Source organism: Martes martes (assembly GCF_963455335.1).
Source record: "Martes martes genome assembly, chromosome: 5".
NCBI lineage: Eukaryota > Metazoa > Chordata > Mammalia > Carnivora > Mustelidae > Martes > Martes martes.
In genome coordinates, this window is record NC_137892.1 from 98,111,639 (window position 1) to 98,122,642 (window position 11,004).

The following is an 11,004-nucleotide window of genomic DNA, read 5'->3' on the forward strand; positions in this document are numbered from 1 at the left end:
CCAGGTAGGTCAGTGTTCTCTTTAATGCTAGCAAAACAGGGAGCCCAACATATATTTTTTAAGATTATTTTTCTTTTTCTTCTACATTTTTCTTTTTCCATTACTTCTTAACATTTTAATTTTATTGTATATTAGTTTTATTAACATGTATATATTTTTAAAATTTTAAAAAGGTACTGGTACTCTAGAAATAAATAGATCTGAAAATAATGAATAAAACTGAAAGAGATCATGAAAATTTCAGATGCCACCAACAGTAAAGAATGAGGGACGTAGCTTTCAAAATTATGAACGGTGAGTAAAGATTTTAGAATCTCAGGGAATTAAGAAATCCACTTTTTCATTCATTAGCTCCAAAACAATGCATGCTGATTTTTTAGTACTCTTGTGATCTAGTTAATCTGGAAATTTATAACATATTTATTGTACTATAAATGTCCAACACTTTTTCAAGACAGGGTGATCTTAAATAAATGTCATAACTCAAAATAATTTATACACAGTTTAGCCTTAACTAGAGAGTTGTTTAATAGGATAGTAAATGAACAGAAGGTTAGAACTCTGAGGAATTGCAAACCCCCAGCTGTTCAGCTTATTGAGATTTTCTTATTGCTTACTAATATCAAATAATGACTCAGATGCCTGAAGACACTGATTTTTCTTTATTTTACTGAAGTTTGTGTTAGCTCAAATACCCCATCGTTAAAATGTACACCTTTGTGCAAAACAAGAAACATGCTATAATCAAGTAAAATGTCGTATTAGTTACATGACCGAACACATTTCTTTGTACAATGAGCCCTAATTCACTGGGTAGAAAAAGGATTAAAGTAAATGTTTCTCAAAACATAGGTTTTTGGAGACCAAGGCAAAGCAAGTAGAAGGAAAAAACTGACTTGGAATTTCTTCAGGAAGTTAGTATACTTGTGATCAATTAAGGAGAAAGAATATTAAAAGTTTTTAAACTGAAATAGCATTTATATGCCATCATAGAACTGATTTCAAACTGTGTGGGGGCATCTTCTTAACTTAATATTTTTCACAACTTGTTGGAATCATCTTCTTGTAAAGCATATGTCGTCACCATTCAGGTGATAAGGTCTCAGTTAACAACAAAAAATCAACTAGCTAAGACTACAAAATATGAAAAACCGAACCATGTTTCTTCTCCAACTTGGAATGAAATTTCATTTTGTACAAGGAAGAAAACAATGTGGCGGAAGAGAAACTGCCTAAAATCAATGCATGATGATTTCGTGTGACAAGCGGAATGGGGGCGGCAAGAGTAGGTGTGAGAAGCTACTGCTTTTAGTTAGAAACTAAACTGTGACTGAATAAGAAGCGAGAAAAGAAGTTTGAAAGACTGAATTTTAGATCAAAATCCCCCTTATGCTTTTCCATACATAATTAATATACTTTAGGGGCATAAACCACGTTCATGATGGAGCAAAATTAGCATTACAGAAGAGTAAAGTCCTTAAGTAATAGCACAATACTAAGAAGGATGTGCAATGGCCCTTTAAGAATGGCACAGATATTTTAACCTTAATGGTTATGTTATGAAGAAGTTATATGTACTTAAGATTTTTATGGTAGAGCTCTCTGGTATTACAAGCCCAAAGAAACACTTTCAGAACATATCCTTTTGTAAAATGATGGAATTTTCTAGGGTGTTTATAGCCTTTAGGGGGCCAAGATTAAACATAAGGCATTCTGCCTTGAAATTAACTCTTTAAGGAATCTAATAAAAAATCTGTTTAGTCTTAAGAAATGGCTTTTTAAGCCCATTGAGAAATATTTTTTATCAATATAGAGCTATGTTTTATTTGAAACAACATTTAATTGAAGGAAATAAAGATATATACATATATTCTCTGGCTCCATTTAACTATAAACATTAAGAAGATAAATACACACTATTCTAAAGATGAGTCTCAGACAATGAAATGTAAAACTCCCTCACAGGGAGAAAAAGAATCATTGAAATTAAAACTACTTTAATGCTTGAATATAAAAGATGGTACTAAAACAAAAAGCAAAGAAAGAGAACTTACAAATCTGCTAAGACACATGCTGAAAGTGAACTGTTTAAACTTTCTTTTTTTTTTTTTACCCATGAGGATTTTCTAGTTACTGAAAACATACCTACAACAAAGAAAGTATAACTATATTCTGTGTTATACAATTCTAACAGCCAAGTTTAAAAAAAATAATTCTGTAAATTACAGTATTTAAAATACACATTTCATTCTCGCTAGAAAATTAGTTCATTTTCTAGAGAATACTTTAATAAAAGTTTCAAAGTGTGGGTTATCTGGCTCAAAATTTCAGGATGCTTACGTATACTGGGCCAGACAGGTACATTAAACATATGAGGAGAGCTTGGTGTTTGAAAGAGGACATGAAGGGGACTGAAGACTGCTGGCCTCGGCTAAAGGCAACAAAAAACAAAAACAGAAAACTTTAAAACACTCTATGAGCCAAAATGTTTAAGAGCCATATGCAGCCTCCCAAGCTGCCAGATTGTAGCTCAGATAACTAGGAAAACAGTAGCCAAGACAGAGCTCTACCAAAAAAGTCAGGAGATGCCAATAAATTCTCACACTCACACAGTGAATAAAATAGATTTTTCACGAACATGCTTCAGTTAGTAATCTTCACTTATACAATTTGAGGTATAAATGAGTACAAAAGCAACCCATCAAGCGTGTTGACTATTAACATCTGCCTACGTCCTTAGAATCTAGATGTTTCTACATCCAAGTAGCGAAGGGAGTATCCTAATTCTGACTGTCCCATGGTCTCAGGCACACAGAGAACCAGTCCATCTGAGGCTCAGCAGCAACCAAAGGTCTCTTAACTTAGAAGACATCAAGCGATTCCTGGGTGCTAAGTATGATCTGGGTACACATCCTGTGACTTCCTGGGACTGGCCTGTCATAAGCACGTTAATTTACCGAGAACTCGATAAAAAGCGGTGCCCATCAAAATGTACTTGTAATTTATTTTATATATCATTAAATATAGAAGGAGTAAAGTACAAGGGGAGGAGATGACAGAGAGAGAAACAAAGCAAAAAACTCACAGGCAAGGCATATTGTCCCAGACCACCAGGACCTTACCCTGGAAGAAAGTAAAGCTATCCATTATTTCCCGAAACAGTGAGCAACATTAGAAAGAGGTTCCAGTTACCTGAGAGACAAGTTCCTGGGTATTCATACAAGATGATTGAAGGATGAGCTATTACTAACCTCCTTTCCTACTAAAAATTCCAGAGAAACTCAGAAAAAGGGGCTATTTTTCTGCCAACTGATCCAGAAATCCATGCAGTCATTTTTTTAATAGAGTCTGATCTGTTTAGGATTCCTTAAATATGTGTATTGGATAAATACTTGTTAAATAATTTTTTTACACTAGGTCCGTAAGATAAACTATTAATAAGATGTTCAAAGACTGAAGCAAATATTTGTAATGGATCATTTAAACATGCAGATTCCATATTTTATAAGTTCTACTGACATTGGATTTCCCATATTTCTACAATACCCAAACATATTGGTTGCTCATTCTTTGCCAAAAAACCTTAAACTTGGATTCTTTACCTGAAAAGAACTCAGCTTATTTTTAGTTTGCTTCTTTTGATATAAACCACTCACTACTAATAGCTACTAAATGAAGTAAAATATGGATGAATCCGTGTTATATACAACACATTACAAGATCTATTCAGAGACAATCATGACAATATTAGCTAATACCTGTTGACAATATATTCTGTGCCAAACACTATATTAAGGACTTTACATAGATTATTTCACCATTTCACTTAATCTTCTCCAAAAAGTATGTGGTAGACACAGTTATAATCTCCAATTTCAGCTGGATTAAACAAGGCTCAAAGAAGTAATTTACAAAAGACAACAGAACTCAAACCCAGTTTAAGTTTACCCTCTCTCTTTCCCAATTATGCTTAATTGTATATACAAAGTACACTTTCATTGAGCAGTAAAGAATTCTAGAAGATTCCTAGGTTTTATATAAAACATAATTTATAATAAAGAAGAGCTACCTAGTCTATACAGTTTAATATATTTGTCCAATTCTCTTCCTGAAAGATGTGCAAGTCTGTTCATCATATTTAAAAGATAACTTTCCATCATGAATGTTTCATATATTCAAACTCAAAAATCGTGGACAATGAGTTTAACTCTGCTAGAATTTTTATTAGGAGGAAAAGCCAAAGAGAATCCTGAAATCCATGAAAGGTATAGATAAAGGAAATTCAAGATTTTAAGATAATTCCATCACAGATAGTTCTTTTAAAAGAAGTATGAAAACAAGGTTAAGGATCAATTTCATAGCTTGCTGTATGACCAGATATAAAATCTCTGACCTTTACTCAGGACACCAATGTACAGTAGAATAGATTACCTTTTTCCATACAATATGAACAGTAGTATAGAATGGACATCATTTAAACTAACTTAAAATCCAAACTGGAGAATCCTAGTTTGGCTGTGATCCAACTGACCTAACAAGTTATCTCATAAAACAGAGAACAACATCTTAATATTAAAATGCTTAAATTATAACTTTATCGCATATTTATCTTTATTGAATTTATTAAAAGATGCTGTTTAATATGTCTCTTGCTAATGAAATTTTCCATCATTCCTTTAAATAAGACTGAGACTTTGTATTACCAAGTGCCTCCTCTAAAATAAATACTGTTTAAATACTCCTTAAAAACTGAACTTCCAAAACAAAGTAAATTATATACAATTGTTTAGCAAAAGAAAGTAAACAGCACAACTTCAGAAAATAGTTCTATTATTAGGGAAAAAGGTAGAAATGATTTTCTTCATACGGACTGTGAAGTCAGTGATGTCCTAGTATGAGTCTAAAGTCAAATGTTTTTTGAAAAGTTAATGAAAATATTGTGATCATGAAGTTCCATCTTGTAAGATTTGGAATACCTTGGTTTGTCTGTTCTTTTACATCAGTTTATGGTAAGATCTAAGATTTCACTTGTATTTACACAGACTGCACATCTACGAGAATTCCCCTTCAACATTATTCAGCACAAATGCCTATAGTAAAAATAATTAAATCAATTCCTCTGCATGTAGGTTACTGAGCATATTTACTCTCTTGGAACATAAATGAGTACACAGCTAAGTGAAGACTGTACTTTCACAGCAGAATCAATGAAAACTTGAAGAGAAGGATTGACACAAAAGTTTTTTAAAACTTTCTGTATGATGTTAAGGCAATAAAGTACCCAATAAAACATAAGAAATTTCCATCTTCATTTTAAAATATGGTTAATTTTGTTTACTTACCCACACAGAGCCAGTGTCTCCAAAATAATATCTTCGTATAAACAAAATCAACCTACTGTGTTTTCTGTACTATTTTTTGCCTTTCAGTTAGTTTTATATTAAATAGAAAAACAAAAATCTTTGTTAATTTAATCTAAAATACTTCTTTTTAACTACAACTATTTTGCGTAAATTTTTACTCTATAGGATCGTCATAGTTTAACAAAAGATGAATTACTATTTTATTATCAAAAGGAATGAGGTATACAATAATTTTAAATCCATAGTACATATTCCAAATAAACGATTACAGATAATTTTTACTTTCGGTAATACATGGAAGAATATTCCCCAAAGTTAAAATACTACAAAGTACAAAAAATAAAGCAAAATTAAGTAAAGTGAGGCTGCACTTCCAAAAAAATGATTATGACTATGTAATCTTGAGGTATCATGACTTTACAAGGAGCATATTTTCATGTTTCTTCTGTACCAGGAGACATGAAAAATTTGAAAAGTAAAAGAGTTAAGTTATAATTTACAAATCTGTGCATTGGATAGCTGAAGTGTATCAAACCCTAAACCCTTGAAAACCAAACTTAAAAAAGTGCAACACACTATTTAAACGTTAAATCCATTTTTTACTAAAATTACCTTTTAGGAAAATTTTTTTAAATAAAATTTTGTCTCTCATTTCAAAACAAATTTCTGAAGAAAAAAAAATGCCTGAGTGTTTCATGAAACTATCACAAAAAAATATATGTAACTCAGATTATGTAAGTAATGGCTGCTGTTCAGGAAATCAAGTAAGAGCAGAGAGAGACCAATTTTAAGCCATCAGTCATAATATTAAACAGTTACTTAACATCTTCATAACTACTTCTGTTTTCCCAGGTAACTAGTTCCTTTTAAGTTTGTAAATAAATCTATCATAAATGATAGATTATGAGTTAAATTTTCCTATGCTTTAAAAAAATAACATGTTAAATTTCCACACGACATTCTTCCCAGGAACTTTAGATTTTAACTATTTGGAAACAGAGAGAAGCGATTATATACCTAACCAAAACAACAACAGTAACAACCAACCAAGTATCAAATGCTAAAAGCAACAACCCAAGAAAATACAGTTAGCCCTCTTGTTAGAAACAGCGAATGGATAGCATGTATATAAACACCAATAAAGCAAATAGCATCTGCCAGAGACGTGACTGTATATACAGGCTGCTGCTTAAAGCTATGGGCATGCTAAAAAAACAAAAAAACAAAAAAAAAAAAAAAAAAAAAAAAACCCTCCAACAGTCCACAGCTCTGTGAAGAAAGTTATCTCCCACAATCACCCTGGTGTCCATACCTGGCTGCTTCTATCATTTTCAAGTGAATAAAAGGATGCTGAGAGAATAAACAAAACCACTGCCCCAGGCTATAAACTGGCACACACCTGTAATACCTGAACATTTTCATCACAGACTGTCTTACCTCGTAAGACCAGACGCACTGAGTCCCACCAAAGCGCCGAACACATCTTCCTACCTCGACGTCCTCATGAGTTGTGTACATTTCTCTGAGGCATTCACCAATATGTGGCACCATCCTTCTGAGAACCTCTCGACTGAAGATCATGCCAGGTCCTCCCATACAGAAGTTCTCTCCAGGCTCCAGCCCCAATTTTCCAAGTTCTTCAATATTCCCCAGGCCCGTCTGACCCAGGTAGAGAGGCTTACTGCTATTCAGTGATCGAAGAAACTCTTCTAACTTATCACCTACAAAGAGAAAGGCAACAGTCACTCCTCCTAATTTCACAATTATTTAGAACATACAGAGTAAGGGAAAGACCTTCCAACATTATGTGCAAACTCCTCCCCAAAGTCATAACACAACTGAAAGGAAGAAAAACCTCTTTGAATAGTCTATTATTTAAAAACTACTAATTTTCAGTTACTAATTAAATCATAATAAAATGTTATCAATCTTCTAGTCAAGATCACTGAAAAGACTTCATAAGTCTAACAATCATCACTTTTTTTGTAAAAGTTGAGATAAGAATAATGACAAATTTATTAGCGTGTTTGAAGTAATGATAATACTACAGAAAATAATAAATTATATTTAGTATTGATCAGCAGACTGTTGATACTCAATAAACATTTTTACTGTTAATTGATTTAGTGGTGTTTTGTCCTTAATAAACTTCACATTACTAAACTAAATAGTCATATACAACCCAAAAGTTGAGAGAGAAAGAGAGGATATTAAAGTCATCTTGGAATTCAATATTGGAAAGTACCTTTTCAGAAAAAAAAATTTGTTAAAAATTAAGTAATTGGTTTCCTGATAGCATGTTAAGTTCATCAAGGAAACCTATTTAAAAGTAAAATTCTATAGGGGCACTTGGGTGGCTCAGTGGGTTAAAGCCTCTGCCTTCAGCTCTGGTCATGATCCCAGGGTCCTGGATCCAGCCCCACATCCGGCTCTCTGCTCAGCAGGGAACCTGCTTCCTCCTCTCTCTCTCTCTCTCTCTGCCTACTTGTCATCTCTATCTGTCAAATAAATAAATAAATAAAAAGTCTTAAAAAAATAAAAGTAAAATTCTATAGCTAGAACAGTTTGAATACATTAGACACTCTACAAAGTAATACAATGAGGTAGTCACCTTCTTTATATTCCCAGTCAGCATCTTTACTATCGTTTTTTGATGAGCACGGCACCTGCAGTCATTTATCTTGATCCCATGCCTTGCCCCCCGGATCTCAATGAGTTTTGACTGGCTATTATTGAGTTCTTAATACAAAATGCATTACATTCTTAATAGGAATGGAAAGATTATGGCACTTCAATGTTCTGAAGGACAATCTTTCAAAGCATTAAGACAAACGACAGAAATAGATGCTACTAATGTATTTAAAAAATTCTCTGCGAAGTGTGGCAAACTTCTTCTAGGAAACCTTTGTGATTTTAATGAGACACAGAAGACAAGGGAACTATAAGATAAGGGAACTATCACTTACAGGTACTGATATCAATACATCTTAAATCTGTAACACACAGTATCCAACAAATATGCAATCGTTTATTTTTGTATCGAATTATCAATGGAATTATTTCACTCTTCCCATCCTAACCCCAAGAAATCTCTAGTTATTACCCTACACTCACTCCCTGAGCCAAAATGGGACAGATCTTGTTTGTTTTCCCTTGAATCAAGTGAAAGACCACCTGGATCAGGAGAAAGCAATGAGGTTCCAAGGACAGTGGTAAACACTAGGAAGAGTTGCCCCCTTTTGACCAATCCATCTCCATCTCCGCAACGGGCGGGACTGGAAAGATTTACTCCCTCTCTCAGGAACTTCTCTCTGCTGAGTTTAGAAATCTTTGGCCAGAACCACCCACACCCACGGTGAAGGACCGCGCCTCTTTTAAAACTGACAAAAGTTTTCTCCTGCTGTGGCTGCGCGTGGTTTGGGGAAGGACTTCCAGCCTTTGCTTATCGCCGCAGCCACCAAAACAGATTGGAAAGGATCCACGCTAGTGTCTACAGCTCGGAGCTCCTGGGGTCTGGATAATTCACCTGCGTTGTCCCCTCTCCACCACCAATTCCTAAAAATACACTCATGCCCTCCGGGTTTTACAGAGGTGTGGCGGGGAGGGGGGGCCGTTGTTGTGTTAAGAGCCGACCTGGTGCTGCACTGTAGTGGCTGGAAGGAGGTGAGCGCTGGAGCGGTGTGGGGGTGCTCAAGGACTCCCAGTGCGTGGTGGGTAGTCCACAGGGAACGGTCCGAAACAACGAAAATATTTCCTTAATCTCACCAGTTTCGAAACTGCGTTAGATCCAATTGCAACAAAAGCGTTGTGGAATAAATCTAGAACACCCAGCTCCAGACTGGCTCTCGCCCGTTTCCTCGGTCTTCCCTTCCTTCACTGAGGACACGCCCCTCTGGATAGCTGTGGGAAACTACTATCACCCAGGGCTTTCAGAGCAGGACCGAGTAGAATTAGCCCTCGGTTAAGCCTCAAGTCCCCTTCCTCACCGCTCCCACACAGTAAAGAGTAGGGGCAAGCTCTGGGCGGAAACGAGAACAGCAAGAGTGAAGGAGGCGAATAAAGCCAGTCAGGTGTGAGGAGGGTCCAGACCGCAGGAGAAGAGGGGGAGCGCACTGGGAAGGGTGGGCGGATGCTGAGGGTGGGCACCGCGGGTTGGGGGCTGCAGGAGCCCTGAGCACGTGCTGGCAGAGAAGCAGAGAGGGGCCGGGCAGGGATTAGGGCTGGCTGCAGAGAAAGGGGATGGGGAAGAGAAGGGGCGGGCAGGCGGGACCGCCGGCGCTGGGAGGTCACCTTTGATGTAGACGTCGTCGTCGGCGCGCATGAACCACTCATACTTGTCCAGGTAGTGGTCGTGCATGTACTTGATCATCATGAAGGACTTTTTCTGGGGAGGGTAAGAGTCGTCCACCCCCGGTAGCGCGATGACAGGCAGGGGTGGCGGGGGCTGGCTCATACCGGCGTTAGGGGACTGCTGACTGGAAAAAAACTCCACGCGGCCGGGGATGAAGCGCGCCCAGGTCCGCTGCGCCGCTAGCGCGCGGCTGCCCAGGTACTTCTGCGCGGTCATCACTCCCACGTACAGGAAATCCCGGGGTCGGGAGCTCGGGGCAGCGGCGCCCCCGTCCCCGCTGCCGTTGTGGCTACTCCCCGGACTGCCGCTTCTCCGCTGTCCAGCCGCGCCCCCGTCCTCCTCCTCCGGCTCCCCTTCCGCCACGGGGGCGCCTGGCAGCCCCGTTGCGCCTTCGGGCTCGCGTCCTCGCCGCCGCTGCTGCAGCGGGGGTGGCTGTTGCCAGGGGCTGCTCCGAAAACTGGTTACCCCCGGCGCTGCCTCCGCCAGGGGCGGCCCCTGGAGCTCCTGGCGCACGGGAGGCGGCGACTGCTCCAGCCGCGGCCGGGGCTGAGGTTGGGGGAGCGGCTGCTGCGCGCCAGCGCCGGGGCCAGCGGCCGAGCGGCCGTAGTAGGAGCAGAGGCTGGAGCCGCGTCTCTTCCTCTCGCTCAGCTCGGCCACTCTAGGGGCGATGAGCCAGGACGCGGCGGTGAAGCCCAGCACCAGCCCCAGAGCCACGCTCATCCACGGGCGGCGGGAGCGCACGGCCATCGCGACTGCCCCCGGCGCGGACGCTAGCTGAGCGGCTGTGGCGCTGCGCGCGGGTCTCTCGGCTCACACCCGCCCCTCCTCCGCCTCAGCGCCCCCAACCCGGGCCGCTGCCCGCCGCCGAGGCGCGGACGCCGGCTCAGGGTCGGAGCGCTCCGGGCGCCTGGCCGACTGCGGGTTGCTGCTGCCGGCCTCGCTCCCCGCTCTGCTCTGGGTCCCGGCTCCGAGCGAGGGTCGGGAGTGAAACTTCTCCCGGCGGCGGCGGTGGCGGCAGCAGCAGCGAGAGGAGCTGCAGGAGGAGGAGGTGGAGCGGCAGCGGCGGCAACGCGTCCGCTCCTAGGCTGCCACCCTGTCACTGGCGCGCCTGGTCCCTCCCTCCTCCCTCCTTCCCGAGCCCCCGCCCTCGCTCTCCGCCTCCCGCTCCCCCCGCCGCCCGGCTCGGGACTGGCCCCGAGGAGGAGCCACAAGCAGCCCCGCGACCAGCCCCGGAGAAGCGCGAGCCGCGCTATTTCCCCGTCACCCGCCCTTGGACGCCCCTCGTCCGCG

General features: G+C 40.2%; 1 protein-coding gene across 1 annotated transcript in view; it reads right to left on the bottom strand.

Moving 5' to 3' along the window:
* Positions 1 to 10,461, bottom strand: part of CHSY3 (chondroitin sulfate synthase 3) — a gene marked incomplete at both ends in the record, with an annotated part of 282,593 nt that extends 272,132 nt beyond the window's left edge. Inside the window, 2 exons of the mRNA XM_080804812.1 lie at positions 6,801 to 7,084; positions 9,654 to 10,461. Of these exons, the coding sequence (XP_080660938.1) occupies positions 6,801 to 7,084; positions 9,654 to 10,461 (1,092 nt within the window). The remainder of the gene's footprint in view (positions 1 to 6,800; positions 7,085 to 9,653) is intronic.
* Between the last annotated feature and the right edge of the window lie 543 nt (positions 10,462 to 11,004).